This window comes from Beta vulgaris, chromosome 5 (genome assembly GCF_026745355.1).
Source record: "Beta vulgaris subsp. vulgaris cultivar EL10 chromosome 5, EL10.2, whole genome shotgun sequence".
NCBI classification, from domain to species: domain Eukaryota; kingdom Viridiplantae; phylum Streptophyta; class Magnoliopsida; order Caryophyllales; family Amaranthaceae; genus Beta; species Beta vulgaris.
This window is the reverse complement of record NC_079206.1, coordinates 46925152-46952859: the sequence shown is the minus strand read 5'-3', so window position 1 is coordinate 46952859 and position 27708 is coordinate 46925152. Positions and strand designations below refer to the sequence as shown.

At 35.0% G+C, this 27708-nt stretch overlaps 1 protein-coding gene across 1 annotated transcript; it reads left to right on the top strand.

Moving 5' to 3' along the window:
* The first annotated feature begins 16128 nt into the window (after nucleotides 1-16128).
* LOC104908017 (acetolactate synthase 1, chloroplastic) lies at nucleotides 16129-18451 on the top strand. The gene has a single exon (XM_010697063.4). The coding sequence runs from the start codon at nucleotides 16217-16219 to the stop codon at nucleotides 18212-18214; it is 1998 nt and encodes a 665-aa protein (XP_010695365.1). The 5' UTR covers nucleotides 16129-16216; the 3' UTR covers nucleotides 18215-18451.
* Nucleotides 18452-27708: the final 9257 nt, after the last annotated feature.

The window sequence follows — 27708 nt, the reverse complement described above, 5'->3', positions numbered from 1 at the left end:
AGTTTCACAATCCTCAGCACATAATATGATGTAGTGTCTTCTTCACTCCTACTAAAAAAAATATATTAAACTTCTTTCCTTCAAATGAATAAATTAAGACAATCTTCACCTTTAATGAATCTAACATACTCAATTAGTCTTACTTTGAAGTCATAGCTTCTCCTAACACTTATAAATAAATAATAATAATAATAAAAAAAAAATACCGATGCTTTATACAATGTATATAAATCACTTTGCATGAATTGGATCACATGCATACTTGTCATTTAAGACATTAAATAACCAAGTTCATCTCAGAGAAAATATACATGTCAAAAAACAAAATATCGTAAGAGATAGTAATATCCCAACTTAGAAGTAGCTTTTTAATAACATGTCATGAAAGACAGAATAATAACTCACTTCTTATAAGAAACAATATAAACTCTTTCTTTTGCTTATGAAAAATACGAAGATTTTTCATATTAACTTGACAATAAGTCAAACTTCCTTAGAATATATTCAAAATAATCATATTACAAATAGAACAATGAGCACTAAACAATTCATAAAAAAAAAAATCAATACTTTATAAAAAAAATTCAGCTTTGTAATTCGAATAATTATATATAGATTTATAAGATAAATACGGAATGTATGTTGACATAATAGTCAAAATAAAAATAACATTTGAACTATAATTTCAAATGAATCGAAAAAAATATTTGAAATTCCTATATGAAAAAAACTTTGTTTGATATTCTTGAAAAATACATATATATGTATATGACCAAAATAGTTGTTTATTTGAGTACTAGGCTTAGTGTATGAATAATTAGTCGAGTGAGTTCCCAGGAAAGAGAGGTGCGGCACAAACGGCCAACTTAAGTACCAAGTCTTTCCTTAGCCAGAACTTTCCTCAGAAAATAAATCCACATAATTATTCCGTCCTTCAAAATATAAATCAGAAAATATTTATACTTGAAAATATAAGTATTTGCTTAAAAAAGTATTTTTTTTTTCACATAATATAAAATTTCAAAAAAAAAAAAAATTGCAAAAAAATGCGAAACTCTATCTTATATGCCCTTCGTAGATCTACCCATACTCTCATTTATTTCATTTTCAAAAAGAACCTGGAAAACTGATACCACTTTGTAACACCCCCAAATTTCTCTCTTTTGGAAAACTTATTTAATATAAAACTCCTTGAGAAACTTGAGAGTATTACCGCCACGTGATAACGTTAAAGGCTTTAATACTAACTACTACTGGACTTAAAACTAATGCAGCGGAAATAACTGAACTAACTTCTCTTTATTAATATAAACTTTATTGTACAACTATGACGACAATAATAAAGGAAATAAAATAACAACTTCTTGACTAATTATGATTCCTCACTAGCTCCCCCATATGAAGTATACATCAATCAACCTGTAAAATCTGCTCACCAAAAGGGTCATCACAGGGACAAAGCCATAAAACAAAACAAAACAAAAGCGTGTCGGTAAAAATACTGAGTACATGTATATGCGGAATATTAAACACTTTACTAAACATTCAAAATACTCATATAAACCTTCCTTGGATACTTGAAATAATTTGTATAAACTCCTTGGATACTTGTATAATATAAAGTATATAACCTTGATAAAAATCCTTTTTCCTTGCCTAGGTACCTTGCCTAAAGTGTGCACACCCCCCAAGTTTAGTATTCCTTACTGAGTCTATTACGAGGGAACTACCTTGTCCACATGACTTATACAAAAGTACATGGGTAAATAATATAATAGCTACCGTTCTTGCTAATAAATAACAAGCCGTGGCCTCTTTATAAATTGTGATCATAAAAGATCATATAACTAAGAAAATCTTTCGGAAATAATCCTCCTTTATAAGAATAGTAATTCTTTTAAAACTTTAGCCATATAAAGGCATGTAAAATATAGAACTTGTTCATAAAATAACCTTGAAAGATCTTATTGATCATACATAAAATAATAAATTTCATGATAATACTAATTTGAATATTAATAATATTTATGTTAATAATAAAAAGTTGACAATTTAGTTCTTATGTGGTACTCATTCTCGTGAACCTCAAAGATATCACTCAACATATTCATACAGTACTCAAGCCTTATGTTTGTTAACAACAATACCACTCAAAGTAGGAGATTAATTGTAGTATAGCAAAGACATTATGCGCTTATCTCATGACCGATTAAAATAAAATGAACCGTAAGGCAATATTATATTTTACTAAAAAATCAGCATACTCATGTAACCCATACTATTCATAATAAAACTCATAAAGTTTATAACAAGACTCATAAATATGTATTTCAATCTAAAATAATAACCCTAAAACATGATACTACGCATGCAGAACAATATTTAAAGATCTACAAATACACGCACCTTGAATAATAATAACTTCTAGGGAGAAAATAGAGAAGGTAGGCTAAGAGGGAGAGAGAGTTTAAACGTGAGAAAAGAGATTTATTTCTCAAATTTGGTGTGAAGAATATGATGGGTGGAGACCCCTATTTATACTAGTTGGGTAAATAGGATAAGAATAGGAATAGGAACTAAAAGATAGATTTTTGAGAAAAGATAATTACTTTAGCTAGGATACATTATCTTTTTATGATAATATAGCTTGAATAGAGGAATATTCCATAAGATAAATAGTCTAGATCCTTAATTAACCAAAAGATAAAAAGAAACAAAGTTACTAAATCTTGAAACAAATTAAACTCACATGCGTGAGTTCCTTCACGTAAAGATTTTTTTTTTCTTTTTTTTTTTTCTTTTTTTTTTTCTAAAAATCTTTCTCCTTTTTTTTTTAAATCTTTTCTTTTCTAAACCTTTTTAGATTTTCTTTAAAATATTTGTAATTTTATTTTGAACCAACTACATGTAAAACTTAGGAAAGTTAGGTCCAAATTCATTTGGGCTAAAATTTATTTAATAAATACCCAAAACCTTTCTAATAAATAATAAGTCTTTTTAGTAAATAAAACCTTTTTAAAAACTAAAACTTTTATAAAAATATAAATATTAACTTACTAAAAATACGGAGTATTACAGTTATTATCTAGTTTAGTATAGTAACTAACAACACTCGTTCCCTATGATCTAGATTTGATCGACAAATAGGAAAAGAACCCTATTTTTCCCTGTGGATTCGACCCTACTTCCCTGAATACTATTTGTTAGAGGACTTTAGGATTACTTTTGATTTGGCGATACGACTTTAGCCTGTCAATTTACGCATAGTGTAGTCCATAAGCAACGAAGCATGGTACACTCTTTTTAAGTTGTACCCTTGGACTTTTTATTTGTTTTACATTATACCTGTCTTCAACTCAGTCTTAAGTTTACCGTTAATTTCTTATATTCAGTCCTCAAGACTTATATTAAAAATTTAAAAACATATCTAGCTTACGATTGGATAAAATCATAAAATGGAGAAGTAGGGTAAGGTTTTTGTAGGAAAATTCCCTCCTAAGGTAAGCATAAAGAGTTGAAAATAAAAAAATAAAAGAAAACTTAACCTTGACTTCTATAAAGTATTAGGAGCACACACACATAAAAATGGCTATCGAGAAGGCCTTAATTGATACAATTGTGTATATGCACTAGTGGGAAAAACCTTAAATGTCACTTGAGTAACATATGCGGTTTTTGTAAAACCGCATCCGAAAATCAACATTAGAAATGGGAGGGAAAGTTTGGGAGTACAATCTGATGCGGTCCACAGTTGACCGCATCAGATCAAATAAACCGATGTAGTTTTTTAAAATCTGATGCGGTTTGTGGACCACATCAAATTTTTGCTACTTTCTTCGCTGAAACTTGGCCCAACACTCCCCTTTTGGCCCAGCACGCTAAATTTGGCCCATAAAATTGCACCTCTCTTTTGGCCCAGCACTCCCTCCCCACTCCTAACCCTAAAGCTCTCCTCTACTCCTGACCCAAAATCTCTCTCCTCCCTCATAACCCTAATCTCCCTCCTCTCCTCTCTCTCTCTCTCCTCTCCACTCTCACAGCCGTCAGTCTCTCCTCTCTCCTCTTTCCTCTCTACTATCATGCAAGAACGAAAATGAGATTAGGATGAAATCAAAAAAACTCAAACAACAAAGAATAGAGAAACGACGAAAACGATGAAATCAAGAACGGAGAATGATGAAATTGAAGAACGCAGAATGAAGAACGAAGAAAATGAAGAACGAAAATAAGAACGAAGAAACAAAGAGCGAAAATGGGGATTGAAGAAATGAAGAGACGAAGAATCGAAGATTTGTACATAAGAAATTGTTTTTTTTTCCGTTTTTTCATTAATTTTACCGGATTTTTCCGTTTTATTTAGGATATAGTTTTTGGATCTGGTTTTTGATCTAGGTTTTATTTTGGTTTTTTCGGCTGTCATTTTCGTGTCGATTTATTTGGCTTTTATTTTCTAATAATTTTTCGCTCTTTATTTTCGCTTTTTCCCTCTTTATTTTCGCTTTTTCGTGCTTAATTTTTGCTTTTTCGCTCCTAATTTTTGCTTTATTTTGTTAATTAGGTATATATGTTAATTTGTTATTTTTGTATATTTGTATAATTAACTGTATTTATTTTGAAATGTTATTCCTATGTATTCATGTTTAGTTTTCTATGTATCATGTTTGGACATATTTTCAGAATTTTGATACAGTGAGAAGGTTTTCTTATCCCAAAAAAGAAGTTAATTTTGTACAATTTTAGATTGTTTCTATGTATGATATATACATATATATACATATATATATATACATATATATACATATATATACATATAGATATATACATATATACATATATACAATATATGTATATGTATATGTATATGTATATGTATATGTATATGTATATGTATATGTATATGTATATGTATATGTATATGTATATGTATATGTATATATATATGTATATGTATATGTATATTTATATGTATATGTATATGTATATGTATATTTATATGTATATGTATATATGTATATGTATATATATATATGTATGTATCTGTGTGTATGTATATATATGTGTGTGTGTGTGTGTGTGTGTGTGTGTGTGTGTGTGTGTGTGTGTGTGTGTGTGTGTTGTGTGTGTGTGTGTGTGTGTGTGTGTGTGTGTGTGTGTGTGTGTGTGTGTGGTGTGTGTGTTGTGTGTGTGTGTGTGTGTGATATTTATAATCTTGGACGTGGTAATGCAGACTTGCAGGTCTGCACTTTTTTTTAGACACCAATTTACCCCATTTGTTGCAGTTCTTATGTAAAACTGCATTAGTTTATAAGTCGCTAATGCGGTTTTACCTTAAAACTGTATCAGTAAATTATTTACTAATATGGTATCAGTAAATATTTTGGATCTAATGCGAGCCTACCTGATGCGGATCAAAACCGCACCAGTAAGTCCGATTTTGATCGTTTGGAGGTTTTCATGGAAAACTACCAAGTATGGATGGTAATTGAGCTTGGCGACTTCAAAGTTCGAAGAAAAATGATAAAGGTGAGCTGATTCCAAAACCCCTACTTGAAGAGTTTGATAAAGATGATTTTGATAAAATGGAGATGAACAATTTGGCTAAAAAAAATACTCCACTATGGCCTTGGTGATCATGAACAGAACAGAGTCATGGGATGCAAGATTGCAAAGCAGATGTGGGAACTCCTTCAAGTCACTCATCAAGGAACAATCGAGGTGAAAAGATCGAAGATGGATATGCTTATGTATAAGTATGAACTTTTTCAAATGAAATAGATAAATCCTGTTGAAGACATGCTCACTCGCTTTTCGACATCATCAACGAACTTGAGTCTCTTGGAAAAATCATTACTTTAGAGGAACAAGTTCGAAAAGTTCTAGGAGTCTTCCCCAGGATGAGAAGTGGATGGCTAAAGTTACAGCTTTATTGGAGACTAAAGACTTCACCACATTAAATGTGGAGCAATTGGCTGGTTCCTTGATGACCCATGAATTGTATCTAGGGATTTACGAGTCACACTCTGTGAGACCTAAGGCTCTTGCTCTTAATTAAGATAGATGCTCAAGAAGAGTCAGATACAAACTACGAAGAAGCCGCAATGATAGTGCAAAGATTCAAGAAGTTCTTTAACAAGAACTATAAAGGGAAGGTGACAAGGGAGCCTACCAAATTAATCTGTCATAAGTGTGTAAGTCCCGATCACTTTATCAAAGATTGTCCTCAATGAGATTTTGAGAAAGGAAAAGGAAACTTCAAGGAAAGGAAAAAGGATCAGCCAAAACCTTTTTTGAAAAATAGACATGAAACGGGCCATATGGTTGCTGCACGGGGAGAATATGATTCTGACAAGGAGCAGGAGCAGGAGCAAACAGAAGAAGATACTGCTCACCTATGCCTCATGGCCAAATCTGATAAAGAAGGAGAATTGTCAAACACCAAGGTATGTTCTAACACTCTAGAAGAAGAGCTTACAGAACTTAACAAAAGCCAACTCGTGAAATTATTACTTTTTGAAATCTTAGATGATTATAAGGCTATTTGTGTAAAAAGGAACAACTAGAGAATGCCTTAAAAGTTACTAAGAAACATTCTAATTGGCTTTATTCTTTAAAAATCGATACTGAAAAACGGTTCTTTTACCTTTTTTTATAAAAATCGAAGCATTCAAGAAGTTTTTGAAAAGGTTTAAAATGATAGCTATTTTTTAAGTATGGAATTGGCAGAGTTGAAACTCTTTGTTCCTGAAGGAACAAGTCATTCTACTAGTACTAGAATAGATTTTGAAAAACTGAAAACTGATTATGAAAATGTTTTAAGTGAAATATAGTACTTAAGTAGGAACTCGGTTCCTCTATGAACAAACTTCCTGAACTAGTAATTTGGATACAAAAGTATCAAAACAAAAGACGAGACGGACTTGATTTTAACCACAAGAAGAAAAATGAAAAGCAAAAAAAATATGTTGATCTGTCAAGCAGTAAAATATGTCCTTAATGTGGGAACAGTAGACACATAGTATCTGACTATTCCACCAGGGTAGAACGTATTGAGAGAAATACCTACCTAGTGAAGCATGTATAGAAAGTTAAGAATGATTTAAGTCCAACAACGGAACCCAAGCAGGACTAGGTTCCTACCACTGACTAGTTTCTTTGGATACAGGATGAAGTGAGGGGGAATAACTTGTGGTTCCTCGACAATGGTTGTTCTAAGCATATGACCAACGATAAATCAAAGTTTCCCTCACTTCCAGCTTATCATGGAGGAACTGTGACCTTCGGAGACAACCTAATAGGTAATATAGTAGCTGTAGGAAAAATTGGTAAGTCTCCGCCACACTCCATAGATAATGTATTTTTTGATCGAGGATTCAAAGCATAGTTTACTTAGCATTTCTCAGTTTTGTGATAAGGGCAACATAGTGAAGTTTACTAATGAGTTATGTGTTGTCAGCAATGGAAGTACAGGAACCAAGATCCTTGAAGGGACAAGGAAACGAAACACCTATATGGTTGACCTGAACCTTGTTCCTAGGAACAATCTCACATGTTTACGCGGGATTGAAGAAGATCCTCTATTATGGCACAAGCGTTATGGTCATGCCAGCTTGTCCCTACTACATAATCTAAGTGGGAAAGACTTTGTAGTTGGTTTACCAATAATTAACTCCTTGAACCACGGTGTTTGTGATCCATGTGTTAAAGGGGAGCAAGTGAGACCCTCTTTCAAATCCAAGAAAATAGTAAGCACAGAAAATCCATTGGAACTCATTCATATGGACTTATGTGGCCCTGTACGCATCCAAAGTCGATCAGGTAAGAGATATGTGTTAGTCATTGTGGATGATTTTTCAAGATACACATGGGTTATCTTTCTTCATAGTAAGGATGAGACTTTTGATGAATTTATAACCTTCCCTAAAAAGATTCAACGATCTAGTGATTTTAAATTAAAACATCTAAGATCTGACCGCGGTAAGGAGTTTGAGAACACCAAGTTAGATGGCTTTTGCAGCAATGAAGGGTTAGACCATAATTTCTCATATTCAAGGACACCACAACATAATGGTGTGGTAGAATCTAAGGAAGAATCGGACCCTGAAGGATATGGTAAGAACGATGTAATTGCAATTGGTCATCCAAAGACTTTTGGGCTGAAGTAGTAAATACAGCATGCTACCTCATCAATAGAGTCATGTTGAGGCTAATTACGTTGAAGACACCATATGAGCTCCTTAGAGGAAAAAAATCTGATATCTCTTACTTTCGTGTTTTAAGATGTAAATGCTTTGTACATAATAATGGAAAGGACAAGTTAGAAAAGTTTGATGCTAGAAGTGATGAGGCTATATCTCTAGGATATGCCTTAAGTAGTAAAGCTTGTCGTGTTTACAATAAACGACAATGTGTGTGGAGGAAAGTGTCCATATTATATTTGATGAGACTAACTCCTTGCAGGAATAGAGTTATGATGACAACTTTGAAATTGGATTGACTCGACCTAAAAAGTCTAATAATTATGATGAAGAACTAACCCCTGCATGAAAAGAGAACAAGCAAGTTCCTGATCCAGAAAATCCTATGCCTGATCCTCAGGAGGAACAAGCAACTGAAGGAACTTAGGAAGATGAAGGAACTCCTGGACCTAAGGAAGATCAAACAAATAAACCACCTCAAGAAACTCAAGAAGCAACCAGGAGATTTGATCCAAAGCCTCGGAAACACCAAAATTTTTATCCCCCAGAATTGATTATACGTGATATTCAAAAGGGAACTCAAACGAGATCCCAAATGAAGAATTTTTGTGCTTTTCATGATTTCTTATCTATGACAGAACCTAAGGATCATATGAAAGCACTCAAAGAGGCTAGTTGGATAAATGATATGCAAGAGGAGCTGAATGAGTATAGCACCTAGAGACCAAGCCAAAGAACCAGAAAGTTATCGGACTTAAATAGGTCTTCAGGAACAAGCTTGTTGAGCATGGAACAGTGGTAAGGAACAAGGTCAGAGTTGTAGCTAAAGGGTACAATCAACAAGAAGGTATTTATTTCGATTAAACCTTTGCTCCTGTTGCTAAGATAGAAGCAATTAGAATTTTGACTGCCTTTGCTGCATTTATGAGATAATTTAAGTTCTACCAATGGACTTAAAATGTGCATTTTTAAATGGCTTTTTACTTGAAGACATCTATGTGGAACAACACCCTGATTTTTAAAAATCTCGATCTTCCAAATTAGGTATATAAGCTTAATAAAACTCTTTATGGGTTAAAACAAACTCCTAGATCTTGGTATGAAAGATTGTCAAAATTATTGCTTTCACATGATTTCAAAAGAGGTAAAGTTGATACAACCTTTTTCGTTCGATCAAAACGAACAAACATATTAGTAGTCTAGATTTATGTTGATGATATAATATCCAGTGCTACTAATGATCTTCTTTGTAAGGAGTTTGTTGATCTTATGAGTAGTGAGTTCGAAATGAGTATGATAGGAGAATTGAACTTCTTTATGGGATTGCAAATCAAGCAAATTGAAACAGGAACAATGATCCAGCAACAAAAATATGTTAAGGAACTGCTGAAGAAATATAGACTGAAATAATGTAAAACCAACCACACTCCCATAGGAACAAGAACAAGGTTAGATGAAGATTCAAATGGTAAGTGTGTAAACGAGAATCAATATAGAGATATGATTGACTCTTTACTCTACTTAACTGCACGTAGACCCAATATTGTTTTTAGTGTTGGTTTATGTGCACGATTTCAATCGAATCCCAAAAAATCTCACTTAACGACAGTTAAGAGAATTCTTAGGTATATGAAAGGAAGCGATGACTTATGTTTGCTGTATCCTCGAAGTGATATTTTTTACCTAGTAAGCTATTCGGATGCAGATTATGTTGGAGACTTGGTTAATCGCAAGAGCACATCAGACATTGTCCAATGCCTAGGAATAAGCTTGGTCTCATGGAGTTCAAAGAAGTAAAAATACAGTTGCTTTGTCCACTACAGAGGCAGAGTATGTGGTTGCTGCCACTAGTAGAATAATTGTTATTTGCTGCGGTAGTATTGCTGTGGTTTTACCCATACGCAACAATATATCACGTAAAAAAAAAAGAAAAATATAAAGTAACTATATTGCTGGGGTTTCCGCCGAAAACCGCAGCAATATGGCATCAATAAGATTTTTTTTGAAAAAAAGTTGACTTTTTGACCAAAACTATTGCTGCGGTTTTTGTCAAAAACCGCAGCAATATATTAAAATAATATTAAAAAAATAATTTTTTAATATATTGTTGCGGTTCTTGGGAAAACTGCAACAATATCGTTAAAAAATGTTTTTAAAAAATATAAAATCGTGCCCAACTCCTAATAATAACTAGGGTTTTGTTATTTCCTCAATCCTCACTACTTCTCTCACACAGCCGCTTATCAGTTCTCACCCTCCCTCCTCTCACCATCCCTCCTCTCACCCTTCACCTTCCAACCTTCACCCTCCCTCCTCTCGTCATCGTCATTCATCGGACCCTCTCGCCGTTCACCCTCCCTCCTCTCGTTGTTCACCCTCCCTCCTCCCCATCACCGTCGACCATGGCGAAACGAGAAACACCATCTTCGCGGTCCAGATCTGGTGGGTTTCGTATGACATGGCTCCACCGACCATGGCGAAACGAGGCTCTTCGTCAACACTCTCGGCTCTTTGTCGCTGATGTTCGTCGCTCTTCGTCTAACATGGCTCCACCGGCCGTTCATCCTTCGTTTGTTCTTTCGTCAACACTCGTTCCTTCGTTCATTCTTTTGTCACCATCCTTCGTTCGTACTTTATAAATTTAGGCTCCATCGACCATGGCGAAACGTGGCTCTTCGTCAACACTCTCGGCTCTTCGTCGCTGGTGTTCTTTCAGTATTTTGGGATTTTTTTTAATTTTTAGTTTCTTGTTTTTTTTTCATATATTTTTTGTTTTCATTATTTTTTCTGTAATTAGTTATTTAGTTGTAATTCTTGTGTTTTTTATTTTACTTTCTAATTTCTTTGTATCATCTATGTAACTAGTTTTTTTATTTTTATATATTAGAGATTCATATGTTATTTTATTTTAAGTTCATTTGTGAATTGGTGGATAGTGTATGAGTTTGTTGTCTGATTTTAATCTTTCAAATATGACTACAAAATGCAAAAAAAAAAAAAAAAAAAATTTTTTACCAGGACCTATTGCTGCGGTTTTGGGCCAAAACCGCAGCAATACTTTCTGCCAAATAGACAATATTTACAAATATTGTTGCGGTTTTGACCTAAAAACCGCAGCAATATTAGTAGATATTGCTGCGGTTTTAAACCGCAGCAATATTATTATTACCTATTGTTGTCCCCTTAATTGCTGCGCGCCTAATACCGCAGCAATATGCCACTTTTTGACCGCAGCAATTAGCATTTATTCTACTAGTGTGCTGCATGCTGTTCCTAGGTCCTCTGGATCAAGCAGTAGGTTAGAGACTTTGGTATTAAGTTTAAGTGTGTTCTAATCTATTGTGATAATACTAGTGCAACATGCGTCTCTAAGGACCCAATTTATCATTTTAGGGTCAAGCATATACACATTAGGCATCATATCCTTAAGGACAATGTAGAAAAAGGTCTTGTAAAAGTTGAATTTTGTCCAACAGAAAATTAAATAACTGACATTTTGACTAAACCACGTAGAGAAATGTTTGAGAAAATTCGTTTAGAATTCATTAAGTGTGTTACTTCAAATAAAATCCTTAGTTACAAGATTACACTAAGTGGCCATCAATATTTTGTGAATTTATTCATACATTACACAATCATTGTAAAGGACTCATATTAGTCTTCGTAATACTCCCCTTATTGTCCACACGCACATAGATGTTGAGCAAAACTTGATGAGACTTGTGTAAATAAAGCTTGTACATGAAAATTGCATGAGTTCATTTTTTTTAATTTTTATTCTCTTTTCTCTTGTAAATATTTTCTCTCCCACTCTTATTTTCCTATTTCCTATTTTATTCTTTATTTTTCATTCCTTCTTTTCTTCATTAATTCTCCACAAAAATATCTATCTCTAAAACAATGCAACACATCACATCAGTCTAAGTTCAAAGCCAAGGTTAAAATATAATGGATTAAGAGGAGAGTGAAAAGCCGTCATTAATCATCTCACAAAACCCCATAAATCTACCCCCTCATAAAAATCTCGTCACATCATCTCTCTTCACACGACAATTCTTACTTTTCACCCAAAACCATCAACTCTCAAAACTACTCATCTTCTTCACCCTTCTCCAAGCTTCATCAATGGCTCCATAATGCAAAATTTATCGAAGAAACCAAACCCCATCAAAATTTCCCTGCTGAAAAATCTTCACCTTTGGTTGAATACGAAGAGAGTGAAAATGAATCTTCAAATTCCGATGAAGAAATCCAAGATTCTCTTGAGCAATCATTAGAAAATGAAGAAATTTCTCCAAAGAAAGAAGAAGCAGTCAATGAGGAAGAAATAGAGCAAGAAAAGATCATTAATGCGCCGATAAAAAGGGGTAAAAAATCAAAATCTTCAAAATACATGATAGGATTTTGTGTTGATCTTGCATGGTGCAAGAAAGTAAAATGGAGTGAATTTCTTGATCTTGACGTTTATTTTATTTCTCTTATTTTTCTTTCTTTCGTTAGTTTTAGTCAATTTCATATTTTTTATACGCCTTATATTTTCCATCATCAAAAAGGGAAAATATTATTGTATTTCATGTTTTGATGATGTCAAATATTAGGTCTTGTATTGTTTTAATTTGAGAAAATATAAAATTTCAAAAATAATGTAATGTTAATTTTTATATATATCTTATGGAGAAAGATTATTTATTTAATCTAGTCAAGATATTATTATTTATGCACTTTGAATTTATCATATGGTATGTTTGATATCTATAAACTTAGAATCTTTGAGTAAAAGATTCTTCAGTTTTTAGATTGTTTGTCGTTGTTGTTATTAATTGAGAATAGTAGGGGTGTTCATAAGTATCCGATTCTCCGAATATCCCATCCGCTTTTTTAGTTTTTGAATATTTCGGATCGGAATTTTTCATTTTAGGATATTCTAAAATATCCGAAACATGGCAAAATTTTGGATTTTTACAGATATTTTCGGATATCCGATCCGAAACATCCGTTTTCAGGACCGGATATCCGAAATATCTGATGATCCGATTCGGTCTGAAACATGTTTTATGAATTTTTCCTTTGAAAATTTCATTTTTTTTAGTTTTCGGATATCTGATCCATCTAAAAATTCGGGATATCCGATCCGAAAATCTTCGGATCAGATTCAGATCGCCTTTTACCCGACCCAAATTTTTTGATCGAACCAGATCAAATATTCTGAAATGAATACCCCTAGAGAATCGGTTGAAAAATGTATGGGTTAAATTCTGAAATATGATGCTTGGAATTCGCTAACTGCTTCAACTCACTTCACTAGGGAAAAAAAAGGAAGGGCTGCGAAGGAAGGGCTGCGCTTTTGATAAAAGCGCAGCCCTACTAGTGAAGGATTGCGCTTTTGTACAAAAGCGCAGCCCTACATAACAGAAGGGCTGCACTTTTAGAAAAAAGTGCAGCCCTTCAGAGTGAAGGGTTGCGCTTGTAGAAAAAGCGCAGCCCTTCTGAAGTAAGAAGGGTTCGCTTTTTCTACAAGCGCAACCCTACTATGTGAAGGGCAGCACTTTTACAAAAAGCGCAGCCCTTCTGACTAAGTAGGGCTGCGCTTTTGAAGAAAAGCGCAGCCCTTCTTAAACAAATTTGAAAAAAAAAATCGCGGGCTTTGAAATATTGAGCGGGTTTCAAATATATTATCCCTCCTTCTCTCTCCTCTCTCACGTCCTCATCCATTTTCCTCCTTCTCTCTCCTCTCTCGAGACCCTCTTCCGTTTCCTCCTTCTCTCTCATCCTCTCTTCTCTCTCAAAAACTCCCACAAAAGTGACAAAAAGCCTGAAATGATTTGCACGAATCATGCCGACGGAGTCCGATTGCCTATTGTGATACCTTTTCGGAAGCGGAACAGGCCAACGAGTCAAACTAACTGCTAAGCTGTGATGTTTAGGCCTTTTAAGCCATTCGAGTTCGTTTAAGGCTCCAAATAGCCATTTTAAGTTTTTCCGAATTTTGTTTTCCTTAATTATGTATTAGGGTTTTGTTTTATGTATTTAAACATTATTAGGTTAATGTTTGGAGGTAGTTCTTGTATTTTCAGATCTATAATTTCTTAATCTTTGTTTTGATTAATGTTCTTGTATACTTCTCTTTGTTTTGATTAATGTTCTTGTATTTTCATCTTCGTTTTGTTTATGTTCTTGTATTTTCATCTTTGTTTTGATTAATGTTCTTGTATTTTCAGATCTATAATTTCTTCTCTTCTGTATATTAGTTTTTGTTCCTTTATTTCATTTTCGTTTCGTTCTTTTTTTTTGTTTTGGTTTTAGTATTTTCGTTTCGTTTTTCTTCTCTTCTGTATAATTTCAGAAAATATAAGATTATGAGTAAAAAAATGTCAAAAAAAATTTTTTTTTTAATTTTTTTTTTGGTAGGAAAAGCGCAGCCCTACTTAAAAAGTGAAGGGCTGCTATTGAAAGGGCTGCTGTCAAAAAGCGCAGCCCTACATGCCTTTTTTAGCGCAGCCCTTCTTCATTTTTCCACTAGTGCTTGTTGAATGTAAGCCCACTAACGGCTAGGGAAGCGGTTGATTACCGTTGCAATTAACGTTGAGAAAGTGCAGCACCTTTTGGGCCATGATCTCCTTATTTCTACAAGCGCACAACTTGGTGAATGTGGAGCATTACATTTTTAGAAAGAAAAATCACAACAGCTAAACATTGAAGAAGATTTGTACGTAGAAAAATATAACTTTCAAGAATTCAAAAGTCAATCTTTAACTTAGAAACTTTTTATGTATTTTCTTCTCTTACATATCATTGTAACATTCATAATGATTGAGTGAGAGAAAAATCAGAGAATATCCTTGTAATCAAGAGAGAGAAAGAAAGAGAGAAAAGAGAAGATTTCGAGTGAAGACAAAGTGAGTGTCATCAGTTTAGGGGGAACTGAGTGACTAGGAACAGAGAAGGATCCATTAACAGGTTGTAAAAGAGAGTCTTTTGGCCTACTATAGTAAAGAGCGTATTGTGTCAAAATCCCTCGTGGTAAGGTTTTTCTTCCTATTGGGCCTAGGAAGTTTTCCAGCCTTGTAAAAATCTTGTGTGCTTTTTCTCTTTCGTTTTTTAGTTATTTTCATTCCGCAATCTAAATTCGAAAATTTTCCCTCAACTACAATTCAACCCCTTCTTGTATTTGGTCTAGTGTTCATACTAGAATAACACAAAATCGTGATTAAATCTATGTATTGGATTGATAGAGAAACATAAACTCTTTGAAGAAACCTAATTATGTTAGGACTTCTAATAGTTTCCGTCACGTTTTCATTTGTATTAGAATTTTAGAGGTTTAACTACTATAAAGAATTCATGTTATAATGGAACTTGAGTAATACAAGTCCTGTAAGATGAGAAGACTAATCATGTTAGAAGTATAATCATGATAGAAGTCTAATTTTATTAATAGTCTTTTAATGTTAGAATTCTAAAGTTTTTAGGAGCTTAATTAAGGTAGTTTTCCTACCTATATAAGATTCCTAGTTTCCTATTACTTGTAATAGGATTCTTAGTTTTATAATTATGAAATAATTTCTAATCCTAATTGTTTTCTTATAAATAGGCTACGGCTGGTCACCTACACCAATAAAATTCAAAAGTTTACTGATTAAATTTGATAGTTTTTCTTCTTATATGATCTATAAGACTAGCTTAATTAGAATATTAAGATTTCCCCCTTATTCCACCTTCAAATTAGTGTACATAACTTTCTCCATTAAAAATTTCAAGAAACCTTTTCCTAATTAAACCATATATTCTAAAACTCCATTAATAGGAACCCCTCGTTCCTCATCAATTTTTTTTTTTTAAAAGGCTTTTTTTTCTTCAACCCATCATATCCACATTTACAAGAGCAGGGTATTTTGGTAAGTTTCCATATATAGAAAGTGGAATCGAGCGCCTCCACTCATTTCCTCCTCAAAAGAACAAGAACAAGAACGAGAACAAGAACAACCATCCTCATTCTCTCTCCAAAACTCCAAACAACAACAATGGCGGCTACCTTCACAAACCCAACATTTTCCCCTTCCTCAACTCCATTAACCAAAACCCTAAAATCCCAATCTTCCATCTCTTCAACCCTCCCCTTTTCCACCCCTCCCAAAACCCCAACTCCACTCTTTCACCGTCCCCTCCAAATCTCATCCTCCCAATCCCACAAATCATCCGCCATTAAAACACAAACTCAAGCACCTTCTTCTCCAGCTATTGAAGATTCATCTTTCGTTTCTCGATTTGGCCCTGATGAACCCAGAAAAGGGTCCGATGTCCTCGTTGAAGCTCTTGAGCGTGAAGGTGTTACCAATGTGTTTGCTTACCCTGGTGGTGCATCTATGGAAATCCACCAAGCTCTCACACGCTCTAAAACCATCCGCAATGTCCTCCCTCGCCATGAACAAGGCGGGGTTTTCGCCGCCGAGGGATATGCTAGAGCTACTGGAAAGGTTGGTGTCTGCATTGCGACTTCTGGTCCTGGTGCTACCAACCTCGTATCAGGTCTTGCTGACGCTCTCCTTGATTCTGTCCCTCTTGTTGCCATCACTGGCCAAGTTCCACGCCGTATGATTGGCACTGATGCTTTTCAGGAGACTCCAATTGTTGAGGTGACAAGGTCTATTACTAAGCATAATTATTTAGTTTTGGATGTAGAGGATATTCCTAGAATTGTTAAGGAAGCCTTTTTTTTAGCTAATTCTGGTAGGCCTGGACCTGTTTTGATTGATCTTCCTAAAGATATTCAGCAGCAATTGGTTGTTCCTGATTGGGATAGGCCTTTTAAGTTGGGTGGGTATATGTCTAGGCTGCCAAAGTCCAAGTTTTCGACGAATGAGGTTGGACTTCTTGAGCAGATTGTGAGGTTGATGAGTGAGTCGAAGAAGCCTGTCTTGTATGTGGGAGGTGGGTGTTTGAATTCTAGTGAGGAGTTGAGGAGATTTGTTGAGTTGACAGGGATTCCGGTGGCTAGTACTTTGATGGGGTTGGGGTCTTACCCTTGTAATGATGAACTGTCTCTTCATATGTTGGGGATGCACGGGACTGTTTATGCCAATTATGCGGTGGATAAGGCGGATTTGTTGCTTGCTTTCGGGGTTAGGTTTGATGATCGTGTGACCGGGAAGCTCGAGGCGTTTGCTAGCCGTGCTAAGATTGTGCATATTGATATTGACTCTGCTGAGATTGGGAAGAACAAGCAGCCCCATGTGTCCATTTGTGCTGATGTTAAATTGGCATTGCGGGGTATGAATAAGATTCTGGAGTCTAGAATAGGGAAGCTGAATTTGGATTTCTCCAAGTGGAGAGAAGAATTAGGTGAGCAGAAGAAGGAATTCCCACTGAGTTTTAAGACATTTGGGGATGCAATTCCTCCACAATATGCCATTCAGGTGCTTGATGAGTTGACCAATGGTAATGCTATTATAAGTACTGGTGTTGGGCAGCACCAAATGTGGGCTGCGCAGCATTACAAGTACAGAAACCCTCGCCAATGGCTGACCTCTGGTGGGTTGGGGGCTATGGGGTTTGGGCTACCAGCCGCCATTGGAGCTGCAGTTGCTCGACCAGATGCAGTGGTTGTCGATATTGATGGGGATGGCAGTTTTATTATGAATGTTCAAGAGTTGGCTACAATTAGGGTGGAAAATCTCCCAGTTAAGATAATGCTGCTAAACAATCAACATTTAGGTATGGTTGTCCAATGGGAAGATAGGTTCTATAAAGCTAACCGGGCACATACATACCTTGGAAACCCTTCCAAATCTGCTGATATCTTCCCTGATATGCTCAAATTCGCTGAGGCATGTGATATTCCTTCTGCCCGTGTTAGCAACGTGGCTGATTTGAGGGCCGCCATTCAAACAATGTTGGATACTCCAGGGCCGTACCTGCTCGATGTGATTGTACCGCATCAAGAGCATGTGTTGCCTATGATTCCAAGTGGTGCCGGTTTCAAGGATACCATTACAGAGGGTGATGGAAGAACCTCTTATTGATCGGTTTAATGACGGTTGGAACCATTTAAAGAGGGTAAGCTATATTACTGTATGTATATTAGTATGTTCCTGGATAATTTAGAAGCTTTTGTCTGTTGTCTTTTGCAGTTTATGAAGTTAGTTTGCTGTTGTCATGTTACTTGTTACTTTAAAAAGCTTTTTGTAGTTTTTGAGCAACTAGTATGGAATGCTCTTCCTGTATTGCTTGGAAAATTCACAAAAGTGGTTTTTCGGCTATGGATGTTGTGTTGCATCATGCATATATAGCTTGATATACTAGTTGGCTTGGTGCATCTTTAACATATACTAATGAGACTACGACAGCAATTGCCAATTAGTTGGCTTGACATAATTCTTAGTCTGCCACTAGAAATCTTGCTTCTTTTTTTTCCCTCATTTGTTGAAAGTCCCTGTTGCGACCTGACATGGGAGCATTGGAGATTGTTTAGCAATAGCAGTTGCAGTTAGGTGACTACAGTCATCTTCCAAATATGAATACTCTCTGGAGGGGAGGAGGTTTTACAAAATATGAGTTTTTAACACATGAGAAACTTATATTAAACAAGGTTGAGTCACCCCATATTTTTCAAAGTTGACTTTTGTCTGATTTGGGTGACTATGCCTGTTGTATGCAATAAACTCGATGTACATAAGACTTGTATAATCCAATCTAACCCTTCCTGGCTGATTATGAAACCGAGTCGGCTAATTTGTTGCTTGATCTTCATGTGTGAGCCTGATGCCAGGTGACCACTAGAGGAGTACCTTTCATTGAGATATCGATTCGGTTAATTGGTTCCTCATATGGGTCTCAAAACTGAATTTTTCTCAGGCTCTCTTCTAACCAGTTGTTGAATTTTATGAAACTTCAGTCCAGTTAAAACTTTGATCCCGGATCAGAATTTCTCTGAGTTGTTCTTCCGCCTCTCAGTTCCACTGTTCCAGTGTTCTTGGTCCTCAACCTGTACTCTGAGCTATTTCTGCAAACACCTGAAGTTCCTGCTGCCCTTGGACAAATACAGAATGCAGCATTAGCATTTATTTAAGACAAGATGAATACTTGCTCCCCTGTTAGTTATGCTAATTCTGCATTAGTATTCTTTAATTTTAATTAGATACTGCAATCCGTGAACTCTGCAGTTTCTTGATCTCTCTCTGTTTCAATTTCTCCTATCTTATCGCCCATTTCTTTAGGCTTTCGTTATCTATCGTCTAATTCAAGAGTAGGTAACTAGGTACGGGATAAAACTTTTTCATGAAGAACCTATGTTCCCGTATTATGCTGTCCCACAAGCTTCAACTTTCTACCTTGTTTTCTATACGTTGGACAACTTCTTTTGTGTTGAACTGATTTAATTGATAAATGAATAATTTTGGATAAAGAAAATTGATTGACCAATAATTTATTTATTTTAGTTTACGTTTTGTATATACCGACTGGGCTCATGTGAGCACATTTATGTGCACAATTTTTTTTATGTGAAAACAAAACTAAGCTGTCACTAGATTCCCCATCAGTGAAAATTCTTGTCAATCTTTGAACATTTACATTTGGTCCCAAAGGCCATTACAAAAAATCATAACTGCCTCAGCAATCAAATTGACAAAATATAGCAAAAACGAAAGGTAAAAGTTGAGGCTTGAGCCGTATGCGTATCTCTGGATATATTCTTGCTCTTCTTTTTATCATTATGTTACAATCACAAACGTCTATTTCCAGCCCTATTGACGCCTTTAATAGCTTCTTTCTTTCTTATATCAAAGGATGCATCTCCATTTTTTGGTGGTGGAAAATTTTCAGCTTCTCTTTTTGTTCGGAAATTCTCCAATCATGCATTTGTGTCAACGAAACGAGTCTTTTATGCAATCATCTTATATTGCTGTACTCATCACTCACATGTCCATAATATTCATAAAAATTGCACCACTTTTTTTTACATTGAAAAATTGCACCACTTGTTTTTGTCTCAATTTGGGGTTTGTTTCATATTGGCTCATTTATACTTCAATACTTCAGCTGTCACTATGATAAATAAGTAATTCATACGTGAGATTAAGTCTTTCAAAAGATGCTTTTAAGCCACTCGTCTCTCTAGGCGCAAGTGCTAAGCATGACCTTTTTTGCCCTTTACGAAGTAATACCATTATGGTGATACTCGAATCGTTATTGGTTTTCGTCGTAATCCTCCATTCTAATAAAGTACTTTTTAAGATTGTGGATCATAGTAGTTTCCACGTTAAATTTCTAAATAAACCCCGGGAACCATCTGTGAACTGATCAAATCGTTAGATACCTTTTCTCTTTAACACTAAGCTCTGTAGAGGGTTACCCCGGCAATCGAATATATGGTGGTGCTTCTTATGATTTGACAACTTCAGCTCTTCATGCAGAAATCCAAGCCGCGTATCAAGCTATAATCTGGGCCTTACAACAGCATATTTAGAGGGTTACTTTTCATACTGAAGAGATAACAGAAGTTATCTCAAAGAGATTAGAGAGAGAAACTCTTAATCTTTATTTCATAAAATCTCAAATGAAAAATACAGCCTAAAGATTTATTTATACAAGGAGTTCTAAGCAGAAGAAAACTAAATTCTAACTAACTGAATTATAACAACTTCTAACAAACTTGTAACAGAAAGTGCCAGCTCATCAAGGAGATTAATATCTCCTGAGTTACAGCCCCCTCTCAAGCAGGACTTGGGGAAGGCAGAGAAGAAACAAGGCCTAGCTTGAAACTTAATAATTTATGATGAGCAGGTCCAAGAGATTTTGTTAACAAATCAGCTAACTGCATCTGTGAACTAACATGATGCGTAGCTATGAAGCCAAGATCTACATTTTCTCTGACATAATGAACATCAATGTGCAAATGCTTGGTTCTTTCATGAAAACAAGGATTTGCAGCTATGTGTTGAGCAGCCTTGTTATCACAAAACAAAGGCACAGGAGTAGGAACTTGAATTTTAAGATCAGTTAATAAATTGTTGATCCAAGTAAGTTCACTTGTGGTGTGGCTCATGTTTCTATACTCAGCTTCAGTAGAACTCTAAGAAATCACTTTTTGTTTCTTAGTTTTCCAAGATATGAGAGAAGTACCCAAAAAAATACAATAACCTGTGAGAGACCTTGCTGAATCAAGACAAGAACCCCAATCTGCATCACAATATCCATGAACTTGCAAGGTAGAATCAGCTGAATAGAATAAACCATTATGTAATGTACCCTTTAAGTACTTAAGAACATGTTGAGCAGCAAGAAAGTGAGGAACTCTTGGAGCACAAAGAAATTGGCTAAGTTGTTGAACAACAAAGGAAATATCTGGCCTGGTCATGTTCAAGTATAACAGCTTACTGATGATTCTTCTATAAAGTTCAGGATCAGTCATTAAATCACCATCATGTTTACTGAGCTTCAGACCTTGAGGAAAAGGACAAGCTACAGCCTTACAATCTGACATACCAGTGTTATGAAGGAGATCCAAAATATATTTTCTTTGATTCAGTAGAATACCAGCTGCATCTCTAGTAACTTCAATACCCAAGAAGTATTTGAGAGGGCCTAAGTCCATAATAGTGAATTCAGCATGTAATTTATCCTTCAAAAGCTGAATCTGAGTAAGATGTGTGCCAGCTATCAAGAGATCATCCACATAAGCCACAACTATAGTGTAAGTATTACCATGTTGTGAAGTAAACATAGAGTAATCATACACAGATTGAACAAAGCCAAGACTAAGAAGAAACTTAGTCAGTTCTAAATTCCATTGCCTAGAAGCTTGCTTCAGGCCATAAATGGAACGTTTCAGTTTACAAACCTGACCTGGTTTGATCTTGGTGTAACCCAAAGGAGGCTGTATATACAAATCTTCCTCAATAAAGCCATGGAGGAAAGCATTATTAATATCCAGTTGATGAATTTCCATGTTACAAGCAGCAGCAAATGCAAGAATAGTTCTAACAGTAGTAAACTTGGCCACAGGACTAAAAGTATGTTTATAGTCCTTGCCTTTAATCTGTTTATCACCACGAGCAACCAACCTTCCTTTACATCTCTCCACAGTCCCATCAGGAATAAACTTAGTCTTATATACCCATTTACAACCAATAGGTTTAACATTACTAGGAAGATCCACAATATCCCAAGTGCCATTTTTTTCAAGAGCCTCCAATTCTTTATTCATAGCATCCACCCATCTAGGATCAGCCTTAGCTTGAGCATAAGAAGAAGGCTCAACAGTAGAGAGAACATTTGCTAAGCTAGCAAGATGTTCAGTAGGTAATGAAGAAAGTTCAAGGCATTGGAAGACATTAAAAGAAGAAGAAATAGAAGAAGGAGAAGGAGGAATAAGAGGTTTAGAAAGGACAAAATATGTGTATTTAGTAGAAGGAATAGGTTGTCTAGAAGATCTTCTGATAGGAGAACAAACAGGTTCTGTAACCCGAATGCTAGAAGGCTGAATAACAACATCAGTAGAAGGTTGTGAAAGAAAATCAATAGAGGAAGATGATTGTGTAGTAGATGAATCAGAAGAGATAATAGAAGATGTAATAGGAGATGTATGTATGGGAGATGTAGAAGATGTTGAAAAAGTAGGGGAGAAAAAATGAGGAATATCATCATCATGTAATGCAGGATTAACCATAGAAGTGGATGGTGAATAAGAATCAGTTTGTGAAGAAAAAGATGTTTTAAAAGGAAAAACATCATCCTGAAACTTAACATCTCTACTAAGAATGATTTTGTGAGATTATAAATCATATAATTTGTAACCTTTCTGTCCATAGGGATAGCCTAAGAAAACACATTTCTTAGCCCTGGGAACAATCTTGTGAGAAGATTTGCAAGAAGCATAGCATAAACAACCTATAACCTTCAAATGATCATAGGAAGGTGGTTGTTTCATTAAGCATTCATATGATGTAAGCCATTGTAACACAGAGGAAGGCATGAGATTAATGAGGTAAGTAGAAGCCAAAAGACATTAACCCCAAAATTTATTAGGAAGAGCAGCATGAAATTTTAAAGCCCTGGCAGTTTCAAGGAGATGCTTATGCTTCCTTTCAACCCTGCCATTTTGTTGAGGTTTACCAGGCAAACTTCTTTGATGAATAATGCCTTTGCTAGCAAACAAAGAAGAACAAGCTTCCTGAAAGATCTCAGTTCCATTGTCACTTCTAATGATTTTAATAGAAGTATCAAATTGATTCTCAACATAAGCAATGAAATCTTTTATCAAAATAGGTATTTGTGTTTTAGAATGAACCAAATGAGTCCAAGTAGTCCTTGAAAAATCATCTAGTATTGTTAAAAAATATGTAGCACCTGATAAAGAAGAGTGTCTATATGGACCCCAAAGATCCACATGAACTAAGTGAAAAATAGCACCAGCATGAGAAGTAGAGATAGGAAAAGGTGAATTATGAGACTTAGCAAAGATACAAGGTTCACAACAAAAATCTGCCATAGTATTCTGTTTGAATGGAATAGGTGTCTTTGACATTTTTTGTACTGACAAGTGACCTAGTCTAGCATGTAAAATACTAAATGTAGGTACAGAAATGCCAACATGGAAACTTTTATTTAACAAAGATAGATCAACAACATATGAATTTGAAGAAGAAGAATCAGTACTGAACTTATATAAGCCATCCTGTTGATAGCCAATTGCCAGAACATCTTTAGTTGTAGGGTCCTGAAATTGGTATGAAGAAGAGGTGAATAAAGCAAGCAAATTATTTTGAAACAAAAGCTTACTAACAGAAAGTAGGTTGTGTGTGAAATCAGGTATTAACAATACATTTTTCAAGATGATTTTCTCAGTAAGTTGAACAGTGCCAGTTATATGCACTAATTTGGTAGTACCATCAGGTAGACCAACTTTGATAGGTGTATGTAATATGGTATGTGAAGCAAATAGGCTTCTATCCCAGATCATATGATCTGTTGCTCCAGTATCTACAATCCAAGCTTTTTTATCATGCAAAAGTGGCAATGAATTAGCATTGGAAGCAGTGATATATAATACCTGCAAAATTCACTGAATGATTGAAATCTGAAGCAGTTGGAGAAGTGCCTTGACCTTTCACCATCTTCATCATTTCCTTGTAAACAGCTTGGACAAGAGCAGAATCAACTTGAGTAGCTGGAGTAGAACCATTAACACCTCCTCCAGAAATGTCTAAAGGTGTATTGCCAGCAAATTCAGTGTTATGACCAATTTCTCCAACATGTGCAGCCAATTCATTTGTGGCAGTAACACCAGTAGATTTGTTTTTCATATTAAGAAACCAATCTGGATACACACCAGTCAACTTGAAACACTGATCCATAGTGTCACCAGTTTTCTTGCAATAGTCACATTTTCTACTAGTTTTATCAATCTTGAATCTCTTGCCATCTCTTCTGTCATACTGAGAAGGATTAACATGTAGTGTAGATCCTTGAGGTGCTTGTTGTCTCATAGACACAAATGCACTGGTCTGTAGTGAAGATTCTTGCTCAACATTAAGCCTATTCTGTCTCTCAACTTGTAAAAGCATGTAATATGCTCTATTCACATTAGGTAATGGATCCATACTTAATATGTTTGTTGTAACAGAATCATAGCCTCTATCTAATCCAACAAGCAATTGAATTAACTTTTGTTTCTGATCAGCAGCTAAAACTTTCTTTAAAATTCCACAAGAACATTTCTCTAAAGCACCACATTCACAATCAGGAAATCCATCTAACAATTGTATTTCATCCCAAACTCTTTTCAGTTTAGAATAATATTGTACAATAGAATCAGAACCTTGAGAGATAGATGACAATTGTTTATGTAATTCAAACAACAAAGGTGCGTCAGATTGACCATACCTTTCAATGATCTCTTCATACAACTGATTGGCAGATTGTTGAAGAATAAATCCTTCTGCAATCACCTTGTCCATGGAATTCAGTAACCATGACTGAATCATGTAATCATTCCTTAACCGTTTCTGCAGTTCTTCAGAATTAGATGGAGGTCTAAGAGTTTTTCCATCAATAAATGTCAACTTATTCTTAGCTCCCAAAGCTAATCTAATTCCACGATTCCAAGTGAGAAAATTATCACCATTAAGCTTATGAGCACCAAGGTGTTGATCAGGTTGATCTCCTGATCCTAGGAAATACTTATCTGTATATCCTAGCATTGTAGTATGAGGTTGAGAAACAAAATTTTGAGAAGCTTCTGTCATTTTCAGAATCAAGAGATTCAATAATCTTGCAAATGAAGATTAAAAACTGGAGAAAATCAACTCAGATTTGTTGATTCTATTGAAGAAGTTTTGAAATAATCAACTAAAACGTTGATTTGAATCAAGAAATTGAAGAATTTCAGCAAGAATTATCTTGATTTCTGTAAGAATTCGATTGAATACAATCAAAAAATTGAAGAACTCGATCAATATTTGAGCGTGTAGCTCTGATACCATGAAGAGATAACAGAAGTTATCTCAAAGAGATTAGATTGAGAAACTCTTAATCTTTATTTCATAAAATATCAAATGAAAAATACAGCCTAAAGATTTATTTATACAAGGAGTTCTAAGCAGAAGAAAACTAACTTCTAACTAACTGAATTATAACAACTTCTAACAAACTTGTAACAGAAAGTGCTAGCTCATCAAGGAGATTAATATCTCCTGAGTTACACATACGGACCGCTCCAATATAATTTATGCACTACAAGATAAAGAAAACTCTTCCACGACAAATTATTTTGCTTGCAAGAGAATTTCAATGGTCTCTTGTTTTGAAAGTGAATCATGAACAAGTTTATATTCCGCACAATTTGGTGAAGGATTGTGCTGCAATTTGTTCGGGATCCACTACCATTCTCTTAGGTTCTTTGTTGTTTATTTTTTTGTTTGTTTCCACCATTGCAAAAAAAAAAAAACATTTGTTAAAGAAGGGAGATTGTAAAACATCTCCCAAAATTTTTTAAAGTTTCCTTTAACTTTTTCTTTCATCCTCACTATCACGAAACTCCCTCATAAAACCACACAAACCACCAACTAAACCACGCACAACTACCAAAAAACCAAAAAGAAAAAAATTTACCCTCCACCACGAAACGTCCAGCTAGGATGTTTCTGGCATGGTGGAAACGTCTGGCGACGACGTTCTGTTGTGGAGGAGTGTATTTTTTTTGGTTTTTGCGGCTTGCTCGTGGTTGTTGCAAGGGATGGGTGGGGGGCTGCTAGTAGGGGTGAAAGGAGGGTGGGGTGAGGGTTTGCTCGTGGGTGGTGGAGGGGTGGTTGTAGGGATGGAGGTGGTGGTTTGGGAAAAAAAAAGAAAAAAAAAAGAGAAAGATAAACTTGGAAATGTTTGACGGAATCGGGACGATTTTAAAAAGTTTTGTCGCGATGTTTAGCATTTCAATAAAAAAGTGATTTATTGGGGGGTCAATTGGGGAAACAAATTAATGATTTTGCTTTTGTGTTAGGCGAGTTATGGCGTTTGGGGGGAACATTTGCAATGCTGCATGATAAATCTTTACAATTAGTGTACAATGAATATGCGTTATGAAAACGCATTCATATGATAATGGTCTTTTAGCATCATACTTTACATTCTGTATTAGATGAGATGAAGAGAAAGAAGGGTTTCCTTGGAACAATGTACGAGGCAAAGGTTTTGTTTGGTTGGATTTAAAACAATGTAAAATGGTTTTTAATGTAAAACATTTTAATTACAAAGCTATTTTTTTTTTGGTTCAGTGTAAAAAAAATTATGGGAAAAAGAAAAAAAGAAGGGAAAGGGAGAGGATGGATAAGAGAAGAGTAAAAGGTTGTTAAGGAGGAGGTAGGAAAATGTGTTTTTCCTTCTTGTTGAAAGGAAAATAATTTTCACTTATACAAGAACTCTTTCCTCTTGATGGAGAACTTGTTTTACACCCCTTACCGAACCAAACAACGAAAAATGAGAGGAAAATGAAAACTCTTTTTTATAGAATGCATTCTACACCCTACCAAATGGAACCGAAATAAAAAAGGAAAATGATATATGCAACGGTGGGAGAAGAGGAGTATTAGATATATAGATTGGGGAAACATAACTTGATTACTTCTATATATGATAATTTTGTGTTATACTAATAATGAATAATTCTACAATGGTCGCAATTGTAACTTGTGTAATATGAACCATTCATTTTATTATAATATGAACCATTCATCTATACAAATATAATAAAAGGCGTGCGAAAACAAGAAACTGTGCCACGTGGCGCTCTCCCTAGGGAGTTTTAGTTCATGTAACCCATGTACAATTAAAAAACTAAGAAATTGCATAGTGTAGGGTTTGATCCCGAGACCTCAAGTACATATACTAAAGTTCTAATCACTAGGCTAAGTTGTATTTAGTGTTATTATCATAAAGTATTATATTAATAAATGAAATTTTTTCTTATCGAGAGCATAGCCCGGGCCTAATAACTAGTTTTATTATAAAAAAGTGCTCTGGT